Consider the following 25,520-nt stretch of genomic DNA (forward strand, 5'->3'; position numbering starts at 1 on the left):
TCTTTAATAAATCCACGCCTCAGTTGGCCCTTGAAAAATATTCTTTAATAAATCCACGCCTCAGTTGGCCCTTGAAAAATATTCTTTAATAAATCCACGCCTCAGTTGGCCCTTGAAAAATATTCTTTAATAAATCCACGCCTCAGTTGGCCCTTGAAAAATATTCTTTAATAAATCCACGCCTCAGTTGGCCCTTGAAAAATATTCTTTAAAATCCACGCCTCAGTTGGCCCTTGAAAAATATTCTTTAATAAATCCACGCCTCAGTTGGCCCTTGAAAAATATTCTTTAATAAATCCACGCCTCAGTTGGCCCTTGAAAAATATTCTTTAATAAATCCACGCCTCAGTTGGCCCTTGAAAAATATTCTTTAATAAATCCACGCCTCAGTTGGCCCTTGAAAAATATTCTTTAATAAATCCACGCCTCAGTTGGCCCTTGAAAAATATTCTTTAATAAATCCACGCCTCAGTTGGCCCTTGAAAAATATTCTTTAATAAATCCACGCCTTAGTTGGCCCTTGAAAAATATTCTTTAATAAATCCACGCCTTAGTTGGCCCTTGAAAAATATTCTTTAATAAATCCACGCCTCAGTTGGCCCTTGAAAAATATTCTTTAATAAATCCACGCCTCAGTTGGCCCTTGAAAAATATTCTTTAATAAATCCACGCCTCAGTTGGCCCTTGAAAAATATTCTTTAATAAATCCACGCCTCAGTTGGCCCTTGAAAAATATTCTTTAATAAATCCACGCCTCAGTTGGCCCTTGAAAAATATTCTTTAATAAGTCCACGCCTCAGTTGGCCCTTGAAAAATATTCTTTAATAAATCCACGCCTCAGTTGGCCCTTGAAAAATATTCTTTAATAAATCCACGCCAGGTAGTTAAAGACTTTATATACCTTGGTACCGCCATAAATAAAACGAATGACATAAGTTTTGAAATTCGGAGAAGGACAGTGATGGCCAACAGATGCTACTATGGTCTAAGTAAGCAGTTTAGTAACAAGGCCACCTCCCGCCAGACCAAACTCACACTTTATTAGACGCTGATACTACTTGTGCTGTTATATGGATCTAAAGCATGGGTACTTGCGCAAGCAGATGAGGCAGCTCTTGGGGTGTATGAAAGAAAAATTCTCCGAAAGATCTACTGGCCGATCTGCGTCGACGGTGAATATCGGCATAGAATGAACCACGTGCCTTACAATTTATACGCGGACATCGACATAGTAAGTCGTATTGAGCTGCAGCGACTACGGTGGCTAGGCCACGTTGTGCAGATGAATGAAAATGCCCCAGCTCAAAAGGCATATAAAAACGAGCCTACTGATGGTTCCCGTAGAAGGGGAAGGCCACGAATTAGATGAAAAGACCAAGTAGAAAACAACATCTTGGAAGGTGGTCTTCCAAATTGGTGGATTTGCGCACAAGACCGATGCGCTTGGAAATCTTTTTTAAGCTCGTCTTATGGAACAACCGTTCTGTAACAAGTCAGCTAAGTAAGTAAATCCACGCCTTGTATTAGGCTTGGAAAATTTTTCTTTAAAAAATGTAAGCCGCATTATGGAAGGAGGCTTGAGAAAAAATTCTTTATAAAATACTTGTGTCACCCTTGACAAAAATATATATATTTTTTAAAATTTTTGCATTTATAATTTCTTGAATTGAAAAAAATTTATTCATGTACCCTACAAAATTTTTATTTGTAACAATTGAGTTACTTCTGTTTTATGCCACAACATTTATGCTTCTTTAATTGCCATTCATTTCCAAAAGTATTTTGATTTTCGCAATTTCAATTTAGATTAATTTGTGACAACAACAACAACAACGAAGTAACTGCCACAGTCTAACGTCCAAACAAATAAAATATTCAAACTGTTGTTGGTAATTTGAAATAGAATATCATGATTTCGTTCAGAGGGAGATTGTTCGACATAGATAGGCAGATAGTTAGATAGCAAGACAGACAGTCTGTCTGCACAGTTGAAATACATGGAATTGGACAAGAAATTATTTTGTAAATTTGTGTGTTACAATGTTTTGTATGACGACATACAAACAGATTATCACTTGTCTGTGTAAAAAACAACAACAACAATTTTAGAAAAAATACAATTATTTCATGTTAATTGTGGTGGAGAATCTATAACAATGAAAGACTTAAGGTAGAAACTTTATTGTGAAGTTTGTGTCTTAAGTCTTTTGTTTGAAATTTTCTTATTTTCAAACTGAGTTATTGATTTTTTTCTTCAATTGTGATATTTTAGAATGTGTAATGTTCAATTGTGCTGAAGAAATACCAAATCGGACCCAAGGACCTCGATGTACCTTTTTAAGATCTCTTTTCACAAGAAATTGAATAAAAAAAATCTGCAACCAAAAAAATTTCTCAGAAGTAGCCAAGCAAAAATATTTTCTATGCATGCATTGCAGAGAACAACAACCACACATCAACAATTATGCAAATTACACAGTTGCAGCTAATTTTCGGCTTAAATGCCACATTAGTGGCTAAGCGTGCAAAAGTGCTGCAGATGCAGGAAATTTCAAACGAATGGAAAATTGACGGAAATAAAGATACCGAGATTTCAGTCAATGCACACACACACTCATTCACTGACTCATACACACACATCGACTCTCTGACAGTTCTCATTTTGGACATTTGCTTGCTGGCGCTCAATGACTTGCCATAACATTTTCATATAGGCGGTGAGATAATGGAAATTGACGAAAAATCATGCCATGGAAAAATTGCCATGATTACTAATTACCAACACACACAAAGACATACATGTGTATTCACATATATTGGAATGTTTGTTTACATCGTGTCCCTGTGTTTGTGAGTGTCAATTTTTGTCTTATCAGTGGCAATGGATGGATAGATGTGTGATTTTCGATTTTTGTTTTTTTCATTTTTTTGCTGTCTGCCAATCCGACTGCTGCTACTCAATTAAAATAATTAAAAATTAATGAAAATTTGTTAATACAACTGTTGTCGTTGTTGTTGTTATTATTTGTGTTGCTGTCAGTATTTTTATGCCATAATTTAAGCAAATAAATGTTTGTCATATTACATAAAAATATGATTTTAATATGTTCACCTCAATTTCCATGCTGTCCGGCTGCCGGCTGTTGTTAGACAAGTATCTAGATTTCTCGCGAGAGATTTCTCAATAATTCTAGATTTTTAGAGACAGACATGCTGTATTGGCTTAAAACAAAGTTTCTTGAATTTGTTTTGACAAGAAACAAGAAGGAAACAAAAAAACTTATTTTTTCAATAGCTCGATTATATTTTTCAAGCCTCGTATGAGACGTGGGTTTTTTATTTTTTTATATATTGGCAAGTCTCCCACAAGGATGTGGATTTTTAAAGAATATATGCATATGCCCGCAATTTCGTTAGCGAATGTAGTAAATATTTAAATCCAAATCCAAAATTTCCATTTAGCACACATTATTTCCATAAGTACCCTCTTCAACCATCCAACAAAAGTTCATGCATACCTCGATCCTACACCTCACAATGATTCGAAATCCAAGTTTCAGTATTCCTATTCCATAGGTTCACCCACAATTCAAATTGTACCAAATTTTGTACACAGTAGTACACTTTACAAAACTTCCTATATACCCAATCCTACACCCCCACAGTGATCCCAAACCCAAGTTTCAGGATTCTAACTCTATAGGTTCACCCACAATTCAAATTATACCAAATTTAGTACACAGTAGTACTTATTTCTAAAACCTCCTTCCTATTCCAAACCTACACTCCGACAGTCATCCTAAATCAATGTTTCAGGATTCCAACTCTGTTGGTGCACCCTCAATTCAAATTGTACCAAATTTAGTACATAGTTGTACCAATTTCCAAAACTTCCTACATACCCCAATCCTACACCCCCACAGTGATCCCAAACCCAAGTTTCAGGATTCTAACTCTATAGGTTCACCCACAATTCAAATTATACCAAATTTAGTACACAGTAGTACTTATTTCTAAAACCTCCTTCCTACCCCAAACCTACACTCCGACAGTCATCCTAAATCAATGTTTCAGGATTCCAACTCTGTTGGTGCACCCTCAATTCAAATTGTACCAAATTTAGTACATAGTTGTACCAATTTCCAAAACTTCCTACATACCCCAATCCTACACCCCCACAGTCATCCTAAATCTAAGTTCCACGATTCCAACTTCATCGGTTGACCCACAATTCAAATTGTACCAAATTTAGTACAAATTTCTAAAACTTCCTACATATTTCAATCTTACATCTCCACAGTGATCCTGACTCCAAATTTCATGATTCTAGCTCTATTTGTTCACCTAAAATTCAAATTGTACCAAATTTAGTACCATTTAGTACCCATAAGTATTAATTTGTTAAACTGAATACTGACCCTTATCCTACATCCCTACAATGATCTTAACTCCAAATTTCATTGTTCCAGCTCTATCCAAATTGTACCAATCATAGTACGATTTAGTACTTTTCGTACACATAGGTAACAAATTTCCAAAACTACGTTCATATACCATTCCTACACTCCGACGGTAATGTTAATTTCAAATTTCAGGATTCCAGCTCAATTTGTACCTCCAAATCAAATTTGTACCAAATATAGTGCCATATAGTACTTTTCGTACACATGAGTACACGCTTTCCAAACTCGACCCTACTTCTCAACCTTAAATTGCATTTCAGCACTTTTCGGATACTTATAGTTCGAATTTTCAAAAAGCCCTTTGCTACATCTATTCTACACACCATCAGTGACCCTCAATCCAAATTTCAGAGTTCTAGCTCGATATCATATTTAGTACTTTTTAGAACTTTTCGTACCGTTCTAGTACGGATTTCCAAAAACCCAGCCTTATCTGTCACATTTGGACCAAGAGTGACACTCACCTAAACTTTCAAGATTCTAGCTTTAGCCGTTTCGTCTGAACGTTGATGAATCGTTAAATCAGTCAGTCAGTCAATCACTTTACTTTTTTATTAGTATAGATTTCTTTCGAGGGCTCCTATAAGTTGCGAATTTTTTAAAGAATTTTGTTTTTCAAGCCTCCCACAAGTCGTGGTTTTTTTTAAGAATATTTTTTTTTAATAATTGAGACTCTATCATATTTTTGTTAGCACTTCAAATAAACGATAATTAATTGATCCAATTAAAAAATTAACACCTTTATTCCGACATCTTCATTTCTCAAATGCAGATCTTAATGTAATTCATGGCTAATCTTGTTAGAGTGTGTAGAAAAAAAAATAAATCCGCCTGACTGATATTTCGATATGGAAATGAAATTTGACACCATGGCTGTTGGTGGATTGGCAAGTCTCGGTGTTCAATACGGGATGTTGTTGTTTTTATCAAAAAGAAACAAATCTTGATAAATTAATAGAAATCAATTCGAATCACAAAAGATTTCAAATTTCCAGATTTGTTCGATTACAAATCGCAACAGACAGCTGAATGAGGATTAACGTGAACGTATTACACGCGCAAACAAATTAATCTTCATTAAGACCAGAGAGAGGGGGGGAGAGAGGGGGAGAGCAAAAAAAGAAATTGCACAATTTGTTAGTTAAGTCAGTTTGGTTGAAACAATAAATCAAGTTGGCGACTAATAATGCTATGGATGGTTGGATTTTTTTAAAGATTTTCAAGATAACATTGAGTGAAAAAGAGCTACAAAAATTTTATGATCGATACAGTAATTTGAAATTGGAACCATATTGACTTGTAAATTAGGTCATAAGGTCAACATTTGATTTTATTTGGATCGAGACGGAACAGAAATCTATCAAATATCATTAACTTAGATTCAATTCAAGATTTCAACAGACATTTATCTGCTCACTTTCAAATCAATATCCTTTCATTACTTAATTTCAAAACTTACACTTGAAACTCAGATTTCCTCTTAACCCCATGCCAGTACTTCAACATCTCATTTCTTCATTAATTCATGATCATTATTGTCTGCTCCGTTATAAATATACATATGTCTATGTGTATATGTGCGTGTGTGTGTGCACATTGATGTTTATTTATAACACATCATTAATCATCGTTTCATCGTTAACAAATTAATTTATTAACAAATTAGCAATTTGTCAAAGTTAGACGGACAGTCTTAACTATGGAGCTACGGCTGCATTGCCCCCCCAAGCGATAACACAGATACGCACTTTACACACACACACACACGCGTGCACACTTACTCGAATCCATAGCCATGAATTGATAATAAGAGTAATTGAAGTTGGTCTTTGATTACTCGGTCAGTAAGCCACAGTCGGTGTTGTTGTCGATTATAAACAATTTAGGTTAACACAATTTAATAGAAAGGCGAGCAACAACATCAACTACAAGCCAACTAAATTATATATTCCAACATCAAATTACAACACTTGACCATTACTAAGAATTGTGTTTTGGTGTTAAAGACATTGGACAAAAACACTAACGGGACATGGCATTTTATGTACTGGATATGGTAATTGATATGTTATAGGGTTGCCAGGATTTAAATTTTCAAGGTTCGCACCCGTCTTAATGTAGCAGCAAAGGTACGATCTAATGTAACACAGAAACTCGACGTCGAAAAGCTGTAAACACAACAGGTAGCAGAGGCCTACTCCGCTCAACTTTCCCACCAGCTTGACGAAAGCACTTCATGTCCCGATAATAGTAGAGAAGCACATTGGCAAAGAATTGCCCACTCCCTACAAACTACAGCAAAAGCATCAGTTGGGTACCAAAAACCACCATCAAGAAACCCATGGTACGATCAGGAGTGTCGTAATGCTCCATAAACGCAGCGTATGGAGCAACCCTGCAGACAGTAGCAACACGTAATGCCATGGAGAATTATCGGGAGAAAAGGAGAGAGGAGAAACGTCTTTTCAGAAAAAAAGAAGACAGAACAAGAAAAACGTGAGCGTGAGCAAATCGAGATGTACAGGAGTCAGAATGATGTCCAAAAACTTTACCAACAAGTAAAACACCAAACCGAAGGCTTTGGTGAAGGCACATCCTCCTGTAGAGATGAAGAAGGAAACCTGGTGACAGAGGATCTGGAAGGAGCATTTTGAAAAACTTCTGGTATCAAGAAGAAGATACCCCAGACCCAACAATAGATGACGGTATAGAGTGTATACCACCTAGCCAAGATGAGGTCAGAATAGCAATCAATCGGCTGAAAAATAATAAAGCAGCAGGTGACGATAGGTTACAAGCCGAACTATTCAAGACTGCTGGTCAGATGCTGGTAATTAGCATGCACCAGCTGATTAGTACAATTTGGCTAGAGGAATGCATGCCCAATGATTGGAACCTCAGCATCCTGTGTCCCGTGCAAAAAAAGGAGACAAAACGATATGGGCCAACTATAGGGGAATAAGTCACTTTCCCATCGCATATAAAATGCTATCCAATGTACTGTGTGAACGACTAAGCCAATAATCAATGACATTATTGGATCAATGCGGCTTCAGACTTCGCAAATCCACAATTGACCAGATTTTCACTTTGCGCCAAATACTGGAAAAGACCCACGAAAAACACATCGACACATACCACCTATTCGTCGACTATAAAGCCGCATTCGACAGCCCTATCCGTTCAGAGGTGTATAAAGCCATGTCTGCATTTGGCATTCCTGCAAAATTAATACAGCTATGCAGGATAACTTTAACTGACACAAGGTCAGCAGTTAAAGTAGGAAAGGACCTATCGGAGCCCTTCAATACCGAACGAGGATTCAGATAACGTGACAGTTTGTCGTATGACCTTTTCACCATTCTGCTGGAAAAGGTCATATGAGAGGCAAAGGTGAACTGAAATGGAACTCTGTATACCAAACAACACATGTTACTCGCCTACGCCGATGACATCGACTTAATGGGTCGAACATTGAGAGCGGTAACAGCCACCTTTGACCAATTTGAGAAGGAGTCTGCCAAAGTCGGTCTGTCAGTAAACGGCAAGAAGACCAAGCTGATGGTATCACAGCGCAAGACGTCCAGTAGACTCGGACCAACTGTGGAACTTGAGAACTACAGCTTCGAAGTAGTCAAAGATTTTATATACCTTGGTACCGCCATAAATAAAAGTAATGACATTAGTTTTGAAATTCGGAGAAGGATTGTGATGGTCAACAGATGCTACTATGGTCTGAGCAAACAACTCAAAAGCAAGGCCACCTCCCGCCAGAACAAACTCACACTTTACAAGACGCTGATACTACCCGTGCTATTATATGGATCTGAAGCGTGGGTACTTACGCAAACAGATGAGGCAGCTCTTGGAGTGTTTGAGAGAAGTGTTCTCCGAAAGATCTATGGGCCGATCTGCGTTAACGGTGAATATAGCCGTCGAATGAAACATGAGCTGTACGAGCTATGTTCGGACATCGGCATTGTTAGACGTATTGAGCTGCAGCGACTACGTTGGCTAGGTCATGAAGATGCCCCAACCCAAAATGCATATAAAAGCGAACCAGCTGATGGCTCACGCAGAAGAGGAAGGCCACGAATAAAATGGAAAGATCAAATGGAAGAAAACTTTGCGGAATACGATCTTTCAAACTGGAAAAACTGCACAAAAGACCGACGCGCCTGGAAATCTTAATAAACTTCACCACACTGTGGTGCAGGGTATTATGTATTTGTACATATGTTTGTAACAGGCAAATAGAAGCGAGACAGACCCATGGTTCCTTTTGAGAATATGCATAGAATCACTTTCTAAGTCGATATATGCATGACCGCCCATCCGTCCGTCTGTTCGTCTGTCCTTACGTCCATGTATTTTTGTGAACAAAGTACAGGTCGCATTTATGATACGATTTTGATGAAATTTGGCACATGTCACTTATTTGGCCCAAGGACGAACCCTATTGAAAATCGGTTCAGATTTAGATATAGCTCCCATATACAGTTTCGTCCGATATTTTGTAAATGGTGCACCAAACTCACAATATTTGTCCGATTGGGACAAAATTTGACACAGAGTACGAAATTAGGCCCAGATTGATATATGCCAAGGTTTGGTGAAATCGGTTCAGATTTAGATATAGCACCCATATATAGTTTCGTCCGATTTTAGGTAAATAGAGCACCATACTGCCAATATTGGTCCGATTGGGACAAAATTTTGCACAGAGTACGAAATTAGGCCCAGATTGATATATGCCAAGGTTTGGTGAAATCGGTTCAGATTTAGATATAGCACCCATATATAGTTTCGTCCGATTTTAGGTAAATAGAGCACCATACTGCCAATATTGGTTCGATTAAGACAAAATTTTGCACAGAGTACTTAATTAGGTCTGGATTGGTGTATGCAAAATTTTGTTGAAATCGGTTCAGATTTAGATATAGCTCCCATATATAATTTCTTCCGAGTTTTTGTAAATGGTGCACCAAACTCCTAATATTGGTCCAATTAAGTCAATATTTTGCACAGTGTACTGAATAAGGTCCAGATTGATGTACACAAAGTTTTATAGAGATCGGTTCAGATTTAGATATAGCTCCCATATATAGTTTCGTCCGATTTTAGGTAAATGGTGCACCCAAATCCCAATATTGGTCCGATTGAGACAAAATTTTACACAGAGTACTGAATTAGGTCTATTTTGATATATGCGAAGTTTCGTTCAAATCGGTTCAGATTTAGATATAGCTCCCATATATAGTTTCGCCCGAAAGGGAACACCATACTGCCAATATTGGTCCGATTAAGACAACATTTTGCACAGAGTACTTAATAAAGTCCAGATTGATATGTGCGAAGATTTTTGGAATCGGTTTAGATGACTACCAAAGGGTGGTAATTTTTAATGATCCTTCGAAGTTAATTAATTTTTTTATCTTACTGCTAGCATTTAATCCTTTAACACCTGGCAACTCTTCCTTTCACTCTTGTTCCATATTTCTGCATTCGATAACAACAACAAAATAATCCATAAGCCCCTTTCGCACCACAACAAAAACAAATCCGATGTTGCAATTACAACATGTGAATTTGGTTGATAGCTTAATTGGATGGTGGAGGCTTTATTGGCCAATAAAAAACAATGTAAAACCATGATTACACGACATGCCACCAACAAACTAACAGCAACAATATATTGCAAAAATACCCCACCACCATATTTCATATTGAGGGGGCTTGATCCACAGAAAAAATTGTATTATTAATTACTCCGATAACAAGTGGTTAATGAAAGTGGAGTAGCTGTGCACCATACCGCACCGGCACATCTGGTGCGGACCTGCCGAAATCAATCAATTGTTAATTAAATTGTATGAACAGCACACACAGTGTCCGTGTGTGTGCGTTTGTGTGAGTGCGTACTCCTCCTGTCTATGCTGTCCGAAAAAAAGTAATTGTTTAATATTTTCATAAATATTGAACGATCATAAAACGATAGCAAATGGCAGCAACAACTACATTCAAACACCTTGAGCTGAAAAATGTGTTAAATTTGCAACACACCTGTGTCTAAATTACCCCAAAATGATAAGTCCGAAAAATTGTAATACCCAAAAATAAAAAAAAATAAAAAAACCGAAATAAAATTGAGATTGGCCAATCTTTAAATGCTATGCACTGGTCTAATGTGCTTCATATCCACCAGTTCGCCTGAAGGCAATTTTGAAGAGGAAACAAGTCATTTGTATGGAAATTATAATTGAAATGCCAAGAGATAATTATGAGATTTGTTTTTTGGAACAATTTGTATTTGTTTTTTTTTTTTTTTTTTTTTGAAGTGGTTAATATTTGTAACACTTATTAACAAATATTTAACAATTGCAATAATTCATTCAGAGTATTTCTCTATAACAACTCTATTATGGATATTATGAAGAGGTTGCTTTATCTTGAGAGCCTTTTTGTTCGGACTGAAGGTCCGTAAAAACAATTGTTGGTCCTTGAATTACCACTGTCATGAAAAAATATTATTTAATAAATCCACACACCTTCCTTGGCTTGAAAATTAATACAAAATATTTAAAAAAAACATATTTTAAGCAATTTATTCATTTTTAATGAATGTGTGTATGGTGCCGTATAAGTCACTACAATACGTATACGCAACATATAACCTCTATAATTATTATACCCTTCACCATACTGTGGTACAGGGTATTATGTCTTTGTGCATATGTTCGTAACAGGCAAAAGGAATCGATATAGACACATGGTTCCTTTTGAGAATATGCATAGAATCACTTTTTAAATCGATTTATGCATGCCCGTCCGTCCGTCTGTCTGTCCATGTTAAATTGTAAACAAAGTACAGGTCGCATTTTTGATTCGAATGGGATGAAATTTGGCACAGCTCATTTATTTGGCCCAAGGACAAACCCTATTGAAATTGGAAAAAATTGGTTCAGATGTAGATATAGCTCCCAAATAGATTTTCGTCCGGTTTAAGGGAAATGGTGCACCAAAGTCCCTTAAATCTTCCGATTTGCACGAAATTTGGCACAGCGTAGTGTATTAAGCCTAGAATGATGTGTGCTAAGTTTCGTGAATATCGGTTCAGATTTAGATATAGCTCCCATATATATTTTCGTCCGATTTAAGTTAAATGGTGCATCAAAGTCCCTATATATCTTTCGATTTGCACGAAATTTGGTATAACGTAGTGAATTGAGCCTGGAATGATGCCTGCCAAGTTTCGAGAAAATCGGTCCAGATTTATATATAGATCCCATATATATTTTCGTCCGATTGAAGGTAAATGGTGCTCCAAAGTCCCTAAATATCCCTCGATTTGCACGAAATTTAACACAGCGTAGTGAATTAAGCCTAGAATGATGTGTGCAAAGTTTTGTGAAAATCGGTTCAGATTTAGATATAGCTCTCATATATATTTTCGTCCGATTTAAGGTAAATGGTGCACCAAAGTCCCCTATAAATAATCCGATTTGTACGACATTTAGCACAGCATACTAAATTAAGTCTAGAACGATATGTGTTAAATTTCGTGAAAATCGGTTCAGTTTTTGATATAGCTCCCATATATAGTTTCGTCCGATTTCATGTAAATGGTGCACCAAAATCCCTATATATCTTTCGATTTGAACGAAATTTGGTATAACGTAGTGAATTGAGCCTAGAATGATGTGTGCTAATTTTCATGGAAATCGGTTCAGATTTAGATATAGCTCCCATATATAGTTTCGTCCGATTTCATGTAAATGGTGCACCAAAATCCCTATATATCTTTCGATTTGAACGAAATTTGGCATAACGTACTGAATTGAGCCTAGAGTGATGTCTGCCAAGTTTCGAGAAAATCGGTCCAGATATATATATAGATCCCATATATAGTTTCTTCCGATTTCATGTAAATGGTGCACCAAAGTCCCTATATATTTTTCGATTTGCACGAAATTTGGCATAACGTACTGAATTGAGCCTAGAGTTATGTCTCTCAAGTTTCGTGAAAATCGGTCAAGATTTAGATATAGCTTTCATATATAGTTTCATCCGATTTAGCCTAGAATGATGTGTGCTAAGTTTCGTGAAAATCGGTTCAGATTTAGATATAGCTCCCATATATAATTTCGTCCGATTTTAGGTAAATGGTGCACCAAACTCCTAATATTTGTCCGATTGACACGAAAGTTTGACGACTCTAAATCTGCCTGAATGAAATGAAACATAACATAGGTTTCAGAATATATGTACGGATTGATGTTAGTCGGTTCACATATAGTCGGTTCAAGATAAAATATTTAAGTTCGTTCAATTTTATATCAATATGCCTTCGCAAGGTGACGTCTATTTTAGAATATATATGTAGAATATACCAAATTGGTGAAGGGTATCATATAGTCGTCCCCGTCCGGCTTTACTACTTTCCTTACTGGTTTTTATTACTTAATTATTTGTTTAAATTATAATTTTAATTTTTTTCTTTCTTCCAGAGAACAACAACTTCTGAACATTTTCGAGGTTATCATCAACACATTGGAAGGAAAATTAAAACGCATCGATAATCTGGATAAATCTGTGGAACATATGATGAGACGTATGGAAATTTTGGATAATCGTGTATCGGATAATTTAATTAAAACCGATTCGGTAATATCGAAATTGCGATCCTTAGATGTGAAAATATCCAATGATATAATTGATTCAGCCACAGCTGCGGCATTAAATTCCGAAACAAATCGTAGAACAGGAAGTAGTGGTCGTTCGGCTCGTACCTCTTCAGCATCGTCGACCATTCAATTAGACTCTCGTCTTGTATTGTTGGATCAAAAAGTCAGTGACATTGATTCAAAATTGGAGGGACTGAAAAATCAAATTGACAATAATCTGCTACAAGTTGATGAATTCAATGCTGAGGCTAGCGAAAAGAAACCGATCAGTATGAATGTCATTGAAATTACCAAGGCCATGAATGCCGAAGTGATGTCACATGTCTCGAATGAATTAAGTGAACTACGCGACACCACCGATAATATTGATAAAAAATTACAATTCCACATAAATATTGTATCGGAAAATGTCGGACGTATGTTGCGTATGGTGGGTGATATTCATGAAGCTGTTGTCGATCATCATGCCGAATATAATAATGTTAATGCCACCACAACGGCTATGCCTTTGATTAAGTCCAGTAAAATTGATGCTCTCGTCAAGAAAATAAGTCCAATGGTATCAGTATCGGAAAAAATGGATGAAGTATGGGATGTTGTAGTGGGTACCAAGTCATCGGTTGATCATTTACTACCCAAATCAGATGCTTTGCTGACGCAGACACAGCGTCAGGAACGCGCCATTGGTGAGATACATCAAGATCTGAAAACGAAGACAAATTTAATTATCAATAATTTGGATATGGTTGAGAAACGTTTAAAGAAACAAGAAGATGATGTTCAGTTGCTGGCTCAACGTCCGGTGCCAGCTGAGTTGCTGATGGATCCAACAATTGATCGTTTGGTGGAATATGATCCGAATAGGTGGGTTTGTCTGTTTTTTGAAATTTATTTTTTTTTAGGTTTTGGTTTAAACAAAGGTTGGTTGAATTGGTAAAAAAAACGAAATTGGAAAGTCAGGGGAAAGTTCGAATAAAGTATTTTGAAGGTTAGGTTTGACCTTTAAAATTAAAAATGAGTTTAAGAAGGAAAATATTTATAAGGAAACCTTTACGGAAAACTTAGAATCCATAAAAAATTAATAAATTCACCTACGAAGATCAGCTGTTTCCTATTTTGCTATTAAAATGTATTATTTTGAATTGAATTCACAGTATAAAAATGAAAACAAACAAGCGAAATCCGTAATAGGGTTACCCAATAAAATACACTATTGTGAATTGAATTCGCAGTAATAACAGCTGATTATAATCAGGATCTATTAATAAGTTCACCCAGCTAAAAACATTCAGCTGTTTTTCTCAAATCTAATGTCAACAATTTTGGACTTTGTTACAATAATGGAATTTGACAGCCAACTTGAAAGGCAGTTGATATCCAGCTGATCTCTCTGGATGACCTTATTTAATGTCTTGATTATTATAATACGCCTCCTTATTATAATCCAAGGCTTATAAACTATCCCTGAAAGATCAGCTGTTTTTCACGTTTACTGTTAAAAATCATTATTTTGAATTGAATCACGAAATGAAAGTGCAAACAGCAAAGTGAGACCTGTTAATAGCCTTACACATATTAATAAAGGTCATCCATCAAGTTTGCAAAATTTTTGACATTAAAAAGGAAACAGCTGCTTTTATAATTCCTACGTAACCTTATTAACAGTTCTTAACATAAACAATAAGACCAGCTGTTCCTCAAGTTGTCTGTCAAAATAATTTATTGTGAATCGGTACTCCATAAAAAGACCAGTTCTATAAAGAGTCCAATTGTCTTCTTCCAAAAAGTCCATCTGGTCTTCTATAAAAGATCCTGTTTGTCACTCAGGAACATCAGATATTTCTCAAGTTTACTGTACAAATTTATTATTGTGAATTGAGTTCACAGTATGAAAGTGTAAACAGTCAAGTAAGGTCTAATAATAGGCTCACACCAAGGCATATTAATAAGGTCACCCTGGAAGATCAACTGCTTCTCAAGTTTGCCAAATTGTTGGCCCAAATGAACTGCTGTTTTCGCTTCCTGGTTGACCTTATTAATAGACCTTGACACACAAAAAAAGATCAGCTGCTTCTCAAGATTTCTGTCAAAATATACTATTGTGAATTTAATTCACACCAAGGTCTATTAATAAGGTCACCCTGGAAGATCATCGTAAGTTAGCCAAATTATCGGTACTAAACATGAGACAAAAAACAGCTGCTTTCGTTTCCTGTTGGATCTTATTAATAGGTCTTGACTTACATAATGAGATCAATTGTTTCTCAAGATTCCTGTCAACATGCATTATTCGGAATGGTATTCACCAGGCCTGATAATAAAGCAAGATCTATTAATTAAGCGAAAGTCAGCTATTTTTCTCAAGTCTAATGTCAAAAATTTGGCTTTTATTTACGTTTTCATAATGGAAGTCAATTCACAATAATAGATTTTGACAGCAGACTTAAGAGGCAGCGGATATCTAGCTGGTCTCCCTGGACGACCTTATTTAAAGACTTTGTAATAAAATTAGCCACTAAGATCAGCTGTTTCTCACGTTTCTGTCGAAATAAATCATTGTCAATTGAATTCACAGTACAAAGCCCAGTTGGTCTCCTATTAGAAACGTTATTAGTGCATTATAAGAAGTTAAAGTTCGTCTTCAGGAATCCCAGTCGGTTGGTCCTCTATTAGATATCCAATTAATCGTCTATGTGAAATCCAATTAGTCTTCTATCAGAAAAGAAAAACCCAAATTGTCCTTCTATTAGAGTTATGTCGTGCGTCTTTCAATCCCAGCTGGTCTTCAGTTATAACTTCAATTGTTTGTTTATTGGAATTTATTAAAGAAGTCCTACTTTTTTCTAATGTAAGTCCAGTAAGTCTTCCATATGAATCTCAAAGCATATTCCATAGCTAGCTGGTTAACCTTCTGTTAGTATACTCGGATCCTGGAAAACCTTCTTAATAGGCCCTCGTTAAATATAAATCATCAACCATTCACAATAACAAATGGGAAAATCTATTAATTCACAATAGACATTTTCCAAAGCTTTAAAACTATAGTTAAAGTTTGAAATGCATGTTTCCACTATTAGTTTTTCTTAAGTAGTCACTCAGGGACATCTATTAATAAGGTCCATGTCCTACTAATAGACCAGATGGAAATTAGCTGCTTCTTAAGTTTGCTGTCAAATTCCATTATTGTGGAATGACTTCCATTATGAAAACGTAAACAAAAGCCAAAAATTAGACCAAGGTCTATTAATAAGGTCGTCCAGTTAGACCAGCCGACGAGTCATAGTTTGCTAACAAAATCCATTTTTGACATTAGACTTGAGAAAAAACAGCTGTTTTCATTATTATTTATTAACTAAAAGCCTTGCCCAGAAACAGCAGATCTTCCTCGATTACCTTATTAATAGGCCTTAGGCTTTTATAGAAATCTGTCACAATTTGAAATAAGAAGATCTTTTTCACTCATTCATATTTGACTTTATTCGAACTTTCCTTTATTACCTTGAAAAAGGAAAACAAAAAATCAAAAAATTTTACACTTACACAATTCTCTATTCTACCCCTACCCTGAACCTTGTTTTTTGGGGTAACTATTGGTCAAAACAACATACCTACCTATCTTTAAGCCACAATTAAACACAACAACAACAAATATCTGTATTTACATTTTGATCCAAAAATACCTATCCTATCGTAGATACTCCGTCATAGATGATTATACCGTACAAAGTAGTAGTTCCACAACAACAACAACATCAGCTCAAACAACACCCTCAACTGCTTCATTGGGAGCAACAACACCCACACCAACCTCAACACATTCTTCTTCTTCATCATCGTCCTCCTCGTCTTCTACTTCCACTTCCTCCTCCTCTTCTATTTCTTCTTCGTCCTCATCGGTAATTACCACACCCTCTGTAGTATTGGCTTCTTCCTATCAATCCTCGGGTACATTTGCCTCTACCACCCCAATACCCACAACAAATGCTGCAGGTGTTAATTTTAATCAAACTTCGTCGTCCTCTGCTTCTTCATCGACAACCACGGCAAGCAGTACATCATCATCTTCATCGTCAACATCGCAAACGACTTCGTCATCATCTAAACCTCTGTCGCGTAAAGGTGGCATCATATTCCCCAGTGTCAAGAACAAGCCATCGGTGGTGAATAATACATTCACCACAGATATATTAACCATAAAGGATGTTAAGGTGAGTTGAAAAAAATATATATTTTTTTAATTTAAGGAATTCCTTTAAATTAAAAATTCTCTTGGTATTCGGGTTATACTATTGGTAGCAAATTATTCCTAGTAGTCCTGTTGGTATTCTATAAAGAATCTAATAGATCCTCCTACTTTTAGGTGTCAATAAGATATCCGCTTATGGTGTTCAATTGGCAAATCCAATTGGTATTCTATTATTATTCTGCTTGATATCCAATTAGAATTCCCACATACTGATGATATGGGTCAGTCGGCCTTTTGTGAGAAACCCAATTGATATTCAATTAGAATCTCAATCAGCCTTATACTCATAATTCAATTGGTCTTCTATTTTTGATATCCTATTTGAATCCTAGTTGGACTCTTATTGGAATCTAAGAATCGCATTTGATCTTCTAACTGAAGCCCTGTTGAATCCAATTAAAAGCCCAATTGGTCTTATATTAGAAGTCTCATTGGTCTTCAATTAGAATTCCATTTGGTATATTATTAAAAGCCCAGTTGGTATTCTATAAGAAATCCAATTGATCATATATTTAAGTCTCATTAAAATTCCTGTTGGTATTCTATAAGGAATCTAATTGATCATATATTTCAGTCCCAGTTGATTTCCTATTATAAAAACAGTGGCTCATCTATTTGAGTTCCAATTGATCTGCTATTAGAAGCCCAATAAATATTATTTAATAAGGAACTCAATTGGAAATTAAAATCACATTTGGTCCTCTATTAGAAGCCTATTAAAAGCCCAATTGGTATTCTATTAGAAGTCTCATTTGTCTTCAACTCCAATTCCAAAAAAGCCCAGTTGGTATCCTATAAGAAATATATTTAATTTTCAGTTGATCTCCTATTAGTATTCCACTTGGAATCCAATCCAAGAAATCCAATTGATTATATATTTCAGTCCCAGTTGATTTCGTATGAGAACATCTATTTGAGTCCCAATTGATCTGCTATTAGAAGCTCAATTGGTATTTTATAAGGAACTCAGTTATCTTCTATCACACTCAGATCTCTTATTATCACATTTGATCTTCCATTAGAAGCCCTATTGAATCCTATTAAAAGCCCAGTTGGTCTTCTATCAGAAGTCTCATTGGTCTTCAATTAGAAGTCCAATTGGTATCCTAATAGAAAAGCCCAGTTGGCATTCTGACCTTTCTTCCTTCCTATTTGAAGCCCAGCTAATCTCTTATAAGAAACTCTGTTGACCTACGCAATTCACCTGAAACCCATTTTTGTCTTTTATCAGAAGTCCAGTTGGTCTTCTATTAGATTCCAAGTTGGTCTTCTATTGATAGTCCAATTGGTGTTTTATTCAAAGTTCAGTTGCTTTCCGATTAGAATCCGATTTGTCTCCATTTAAAAACTCAGTCGGATTTCAATAAGAATTCCAGTCTGTTCTCCTTCTTCTTTGTCCTCCTACACCACAGAGTCAATTAAATTTCCTCTTTTTTTCCTCCTTCCAGGGTTTCTCTTGCGTTGATTTATTAAACGCCGGCATGAAACAATCCGGGGTATTCTATTTGCAAATACGTGGCACCACCTACTGGTTTTTGAAGGTATTCTGCGAGCAGGAAATCGCTGATGGCGGTTGGACGGTAAGCACATCATTCTCTTAAATTATTCCAAAAATTAAAATATTAATAATTGTCACCTCCCGTCTAGGTCATACAAAGACGTGATGATTTCGGTGAGCCGAGAGAAAATTTCAATCGTGATTGGGCAGACTATAAGAATGGGTTTGGCGATCCAGCCAAGGAATTTTGGTTGGGCAACGAGAACATCTATATGCTAACGAATAATGAAGATTATATCTTGAGAGTTGAGCTGGAAGATTTTGAAGGCAATAAGAGGTCAGTATGGAAAATGATGATTTTTATTACTTTAAAATTAAATTATATTACCGCCCTCCCCAGATTTGCTCAATATTCCCACTTTAAAATCCATTCGGAAGCTGATTATTATAAATTGGAAATTGATGGTTATGAAGGAAATGCTGGTGATTCACTGAATGATCCCTGGTATGGTTCGAACAATAGCCCCTTCTCAACATATAATAGGGATAATGATCGATCATCGTTGAATTGTGCCAGTATGCTTAAGGTATGAGAGAGATATTTGAATGAAAATTACGATTGAAATTAATGTACTATATTTACAGGGCGGTTGGTGGTGGAAGTCATGCGGCCGAGGCTTGAATGGTTTGTATTTACACGATCCCCAAGATTTAACTGCCCGCCAGGGTATTGTTTGGTTCCGCTGGCGCGGTTGGGATTATACCCTCAAGAAGGCCACAATGATGATAAAACCGCGTGGTCCCCAACCCATGGGTTCAAACTCAGCATCGTCATCATCATCGGCGGGTTCAGCGTAAAAGTTATAAAGCTCGCCCCCACTAACTACTATCCACTATTTTAACAAAAAGCGAAACAAGAGAAGATTATTATTATTTTTTAATTTGTAAAAAAGGCACAAAACTCATACAAATCATCTTATTTTCGAAATCGAAACAAAATTATTATTATTTATAAAAAAACAACTCGCACACACTTTTCACAAAAACATTAATTCCATTTCGATAAGAATTGTTAAACAATTGCGAAAAAAATCATAAAAAGAATTACAAATTCAAATACTCATTTCTTAATACCACTGCCGCAAACACCCTCCCCCCATTACATACACAAAGATATAAACCAATCAAAGGTAAACAAAAACAACAACAAAAAAACAAACAAAAAAAGTTGCTTGTTTCATAGCGAATTATTTTTTTTAAATATGTTTTTATTATAATTTTGTTTTTATTTTTTTATTATTATTTTTCCATTTTTCATTTTGTTATGTTTTAAAGTTTATTAACTTATTATATCATTTCTTTTATACATATACCATACATATACATACACACCAAGGCATGCACACTTATTCTCTTGTATATCCACTTGCACATTATTTAAATTATCTAAATTCTTATGTTTAAAAAAATATCAATAGCCCTTCGCTATATACATATATAAATTTTGAGAAATTCATGAATTGGAATAGACGGAATTATACTTTTCATTACAACAAAAATAATTTGGAAGTAATAAGATAGAATTAAAATGTCAATGATTGAGTATTGCCACCTTCAAGAGGAGTTATGTAGAAGTTAATTTGGTCACCTATTAGAAGTCCAGTTGGAATTCTATAGAGAGTCCCAGTTGATCTCTTATTAGAATCCCACATGACCATCTATTAGAAGTCCCATTAGATTTCTATTACATCCCAGTCTATTAGAGACGCAGTTTGTCTTTATGAATCAAATTGGTCTTATATGAGAAGCGCAGTTGAAAACCTTCTTATTTTTCTATTAAAGGTCACTTTGATATTAAATTAGAAGACTATTTGGTCTGCTACTAAAAAAAAAACATTTGATTTTCCATTAGTATCCAAATGGGATTGTCTTTGAGTACCTAGATGATCTCCTTTAGAAGTCCACAGCTCATATCTTACTAGAAACACATTTGGTCTTCTATTAGAAACCCAGTCGGTATTTTATTACAAATTCAAGAGGCCCAGTTGGACTTCTATTAAATCCGAGTTGATCCTCTAAAGGGAATCCAATTGGTGTTCACTTTGAGTCTCAGTTGATCTTTCATTAGATGTTCATTATAGCTTCTACGAGAGGCCCAATAGGCATTTTATTATATCTAATTGGTCTTCAATTGAAAACCATTTTGGTCCTCCAACAGAAGTCAACTTGGCCCTCTATTACACTCCCAGCTGGTATTTTATATTTTACGAATATTCCAGACATTCACAAATAACTTACATGTCATTAAAAGCTTTATATAAATTTGGTTGTCTTACCATTAAGAACCTCCCATCAATCAACAGAAATTATTTAGTCTTCAATGAAAAGTCCAATTGATCTTCTATTGAAAAATCAGCCAGTACTCTCTTAGAGTCACAGTTGGACTACTTTTAATATAAATTTGACATCCTATTAGTATTCCAGTTGAAGTATTATTAAAATCCTAGTTGGTCTTCTGTTAGAAGGGCCCCTTGGTTTATAAACTAACTTGGTCTTCTATTAATAGTAAAACTTGGAGGAAAATCTTAAGTAAATATATAAAAAAGCCTACGTATAATTAACCTTCTATGAACGGACCAATCGATCTTCTTTAGAAGTCTACTTGGTTTTTATTAGAAACCCTACTGGTCTTCTATTAGAGTACCATTTGAATCCAACTTGGTCTTCTATTTAAAGTTCACTTGGTTTGTTATTAGCTTTGCTATTGCCTTATATATAAAAATACCTATTGACCTTCTTATAGAGATCATAATGGCAATATATTTAAAATTTGATTTTATATTTAAATTATTTAATAGGCTATTAAATATTTGAAGTATTTTGATGGATTTCATAAATTTTTTTTGGGATCTTCAGCTGTAAGTAAGGCTATTAAAAATGTTCCACATTGAAATATGGGCTTTAAGTCCAAGTATTCTAGGACCAAATAATTTTCAGATAATTTGGAAATGGATTTTCAAACATTCGACCGATTATTTGTCCGTCTTGTTGGCTGTTGCCCAAAACTCATTAGTCAATTTTTTTATCTGAATAAAGGTTTTATCAGTGCATTTCGTATAATGTTACCAAATCTAGATCGAGTCCGAATATGTCAACATCGCTATATTCATTTTGGTACCTCCCTTACAAAGGGCCAACACTTTGATCGGATTTGTCTCAATCTGTGTATATCATTGTTATTCTAATAACTAATAGCCTTCGAATCGCAATCCAATAGAAATACTAGAGTCCTCTTTAGAATGGACTAATGAAGTTCAAACTTAATCCTATTCAAAAGTATCTTGCAAAGCATTACATTTTTTTATAAAATATACTATGATATAGTCTGATTTGCTTTTTTATCATTTTTTTGTAATTCCCGTCTTTTCAATTCTTTTCTTTTTATTCAATCGCATTCAATAACAAACACTCAAAATTCACACAACCCTTTTTCCAAAATGCAAGCCAACACTTACACCCACACAACAAAGCTGTCATTATTCGTTATAAATTCATAAATTATTTGTAAAAAAAAAACACAAAAATCGATATTGCATTAATTGTTAAATCATTTCAAAATTGCATTCATTATTATTATGCTACTATTTTATTATTATCATTATTATTTTTATTTTTTTTTTACGCACATTTTCCCCCACAAAAAAAATGATTTCCCAATTCTAATGTAAATATATTTTTTCTTCGCTTTTTTATTTTTGTTATTTACTACAACTATATTGTAATTGGAAACAAAAAAATGATATGAATAACAAAAAATATATATATCTATAATTTTTTATTCATATATACAAAACTGTTGTCTTCCAGATTTTTGATTTTTTTGTTTTGTTCATTAATTCATATAATCATCATCCGCATTACAATCATTCAAACACAAAAATCAAACAACAATAACAAGAAAAACAAATCATAATTAGTAGTTAAATTTTGTATAAAAAAACATGATGTGAATAAGAGAACCCAAACAACTGCAACAACAATAATCACAATTTGTAAAACAAATTAGTATTCTTAAGAGATTCTTTGTAGTTAAAAACAACAACAACAAGAGGTTAATACAAATAAAATAAAGGAAAAAAATATTAAAATGTGTTTTTATTTTTAATATAGTTTAATTTTTTTCCGCGCCTTATGTTTCTTTTGAATTCTTCCCAAATATATTCGTTTAAAAATCCAAGCCTATGTTTTGAAGCGCCTAAAAATAGGCTTTGAACTTCAACATTTCTAGATTATTGATTTATTTCAATGTATGGCGGCAACACTGGCAAATGCATGTGCATATCGCCATCTATTGATATGCATAATTAAAAATCTATTGATATGCATAATTAAAAATCGTATGGTAGCTTTAATGTGATATCGAGTGAATCATATTTGTGTAAGCTTTTGCAATACAAATTGTATTAGAATTGTATAAATTCTGCGCTTTAAATCAAAGACTGTTGGGCATAAATACAGCTTATAAATATATGATCACATTAAGGCTGCAATAAACGTTCATATTTTATATTATGTTCCAAATAAAAATTCCTACAAATTTGTCAACACAATGGCTTCAGATGTGCTTCAAACAATACCATTCAAATCCGAATAAAATCGGCCTTGAATTGTGTGAACATATCGGTTTTTATTATTTAAAGACGTGAGAAGTCGAGACTTTTCAGCTTTCGCTTTGCGATTTTCAATCATGCGTATCAATAGATGGCGCTATTCATATGCATTTGCCAGTGTTGCCGCTATACTTTGAAATAAAGGGCTGATTTAGAAATATTGAATTCCAAAGCATACTTTTAGGCGCTTCAAAACAAATCTGGTTGGACATTATTTCACCCTCAGAATAATATTAACGATAAACTTACTGTTCGGTGCTGACCTGAAGATTCAACCCTTTCAACATTTTCCATATTAATTAATATATTTTTATTGAAATCAATTACATATAAATATACAATTCAAAAACACAAAAAAAATGTAATACGACTTCTCGCACAAACTCTGCCGTCCGTCACCTATCCTAATTATAATAAGCTGAACGGAATGACCTCTCTGAATCTCGTTTAAATGTCTCGTGCATTTTTGTAATATCTTCCAGTTTGTTGCCAATGTTCGATGTACTCTGTTCGATCCATTGCAGAGAACTCATATGGGCATTTAGAATTTTACCAATCTGTATAATGGGATCTGTATTATCCTGACACTTATTGGATTCATTCAAATTATCAATAATCTCTTTGAGATCTTCAGACATTTGCTTCAGTTGGGTATCTAGATTTTCTACCATCAGGTAAGTCTGTGATCTTTCAACATCAACTTGTGGTATTTTCATGAATTCCTTTTGCAACGGTACAATACTTTCTTCCAATTCCTTGTGTTGTGTTGCAATAAATTCCAATTCTTGTTCTAAGGTCTGCTGATCGGCTTTTACCTTTTGTACTGCATCATTTAGATCCAAAATCTTTTGATTGTTGCTGATGAGAACCTTATCCCAGGCATTGATTTGTGTCGCCTGATCGGTAAAGACTTTTTCTTGTTCTTCCAATTCTAGGGTCCATTTATTGATGTGTTCTTCCAATTGATTGTAGGTTAGCTGTGAGGCATTGGCGACTGCCGAGGAATCTGTGGTTTTTGTGGCGGTAGTTAGACTGGCAAAGCCTCCGGTTGCTGGTGGTTTAGAGGTCACGGTGGCCGTTGCAGCTGTTGTTGCTGCGGCTGCTGTCAGGCCGGTTCCTGTGGTACTGGACGACTGTGTCGTGGTTGCGGCTGCCGTTGGAGCTCCAAATGAGAAGCCACTTGTTAAAGGTGCAGCTGCGGCGGGTTGTGTTGCTGCCGCCGTTGTTGTAGATGCAGCCGATGTGGTTGTTGCGGCAGCAGCTGGTGCCGCTCCAAAGCCACCAAAACCCCCAGTGCCAAGGCTTGGAGTGGCCGCCGTTGTAGTTGCAGATGCAGCTGGTGGAGTACCAAAGCCAAAACTGGTACCACCTCCTAAACCACCCAATGATGGTGTTGCAGTGGCTGGAGCGGCGCTTGTTGCTGCTGTTGTGGTGGCAGCTGCCCCACCAAAGCCGAAACTTAATGGTTTTGCAGCTCCAGCATCACCACCACCAGTCGCGCCAAAACTAAAACTTGGTTTTGCTGGTTGTGCAGCGGCAGTGTTGGCACCAAACGAAAATCCTCCAGTTGTGGCCGCTGTTGTGGTTGGTAATTGAAAACTCATGGTAGATATATTTTCTGAGTAATTGTAGTTTTATTATCTTTAAATTTTAATTAAATCGATCCGGCTTCTAAGTGAGTTTCGCTGTTGTTTTGCTATGGACAATCGACACGAGCAGAGTGACAATGTTGCCAGATCGCAGGGGAAGTGAATTTGCGAAATAGTTTTACAAGCACACATTGAAAACGCCAAGCGTTGAGCGAAATTCATGACGTTGATATGGCGGTTTCCACAAAATCATAATTGGGGTCCTATAAAAATAGGTTGTTGGTGCAATGATGAATTAATTTAATTAAAAATACATTTATAGGCGCCTTTATATGTCAACCAAAATGTTTTTAAAATTTCCACGCTTTGG

The 25,520-nt window shown here is 35.4% G+C and overlaps 2 protein-coding genes across 2 annotated transcripts; one reads left to right on the forward strand and one right to left on the reverse strand.

Annotated features, from left to right (window-relative positions):
* The first annotated feature begins 12,974 nt into the window (after positions 1-12,974).
* LOC133333775 (angiopoietin-4) lies at positions 12,975-19,749 on the forward strand. The gene is made up of 6 exons (XM_061542067.1): positions 12,975-14,011; positions 17,199-17,355; positions 18,842-18,973; positions 19,041-19,228; positions 19,292-19,478; positions 19,537-19,749. The coding sequence occupies exons 1-6, from the start codon at positions 13,065-13,067 to the stop codon at positions 19,747-19,749; spliced, it is 1,824 nt and encodes a 607-aa protein (XP_061398051.1). The 5' UTR covers positions 12,975-13,064.
* A 4,216-nt stretch (positions 19,750-23,965) lies between these two features.
* LOC133333771 (nuclear pore glycoprotein p62-like) lies at positions 23,966-25,165 on the reverse strand. The gene has a single exon (XM_061542063.1). It carries the CDS (start codon positions 25,163-25,165, stop codon positions 23,966-23,968), a length of 1,200 nt encoding a protein of 399 aa, XP_061398047.1.
* Positions 25,166-25,520: the final 355 nt, after the last annotated feature.

Source organism: Musca vetustissima, unplaced genomic scaffold, assembly GCF_032173495.1.
Source record: "Musca vetustissima isolate MV318-11 ecotype Yass unplaced genomic scaffold, APGP_CSIRO_Mvet_v1 utg24559, whole genome shotgun sequence".
Lineage (NCBI taxonomy): Eukaryota > Metazoa > Arthropoda > Insecta > Diptera > Muscidae > Musca > Musca vetustissima.

What these genes read in the sequence shown, in the direction of transcription:
- LOC133333775 (XM_061542067.1), top strand. Translation starts at nt 13,065, where the DNA reads ATGATGAGACGTATGGAAATTTTGGATAATCGTGTATCGGATAATTTA. An exon ending in GTGGAATATGATCCGAATAG is followed by an intron (nt 14,012 to 17,198) that starts GTGGGTTTGTCT and finishes CACGGCAAGCAG; the next exon opens with TACATCATCATCTTCATCGT. An exon ending in ATTGTGCCAGTATGCTTAAG is followed by an intron (nt 19,479 to 19,536) that starts GTATGAGAGAGA and finishes CTATATTTACAG; the next exon opens with GGCGGTTGGTGGTGGAAGTC.
- LOC133333771 (XM_061542063.1), bottom strand. Translation starts at nt 25,165, where the DNA reads ATGAGTTTTCAATTACCAACCACAACAGCGGCCACAACTGGAGGATTT.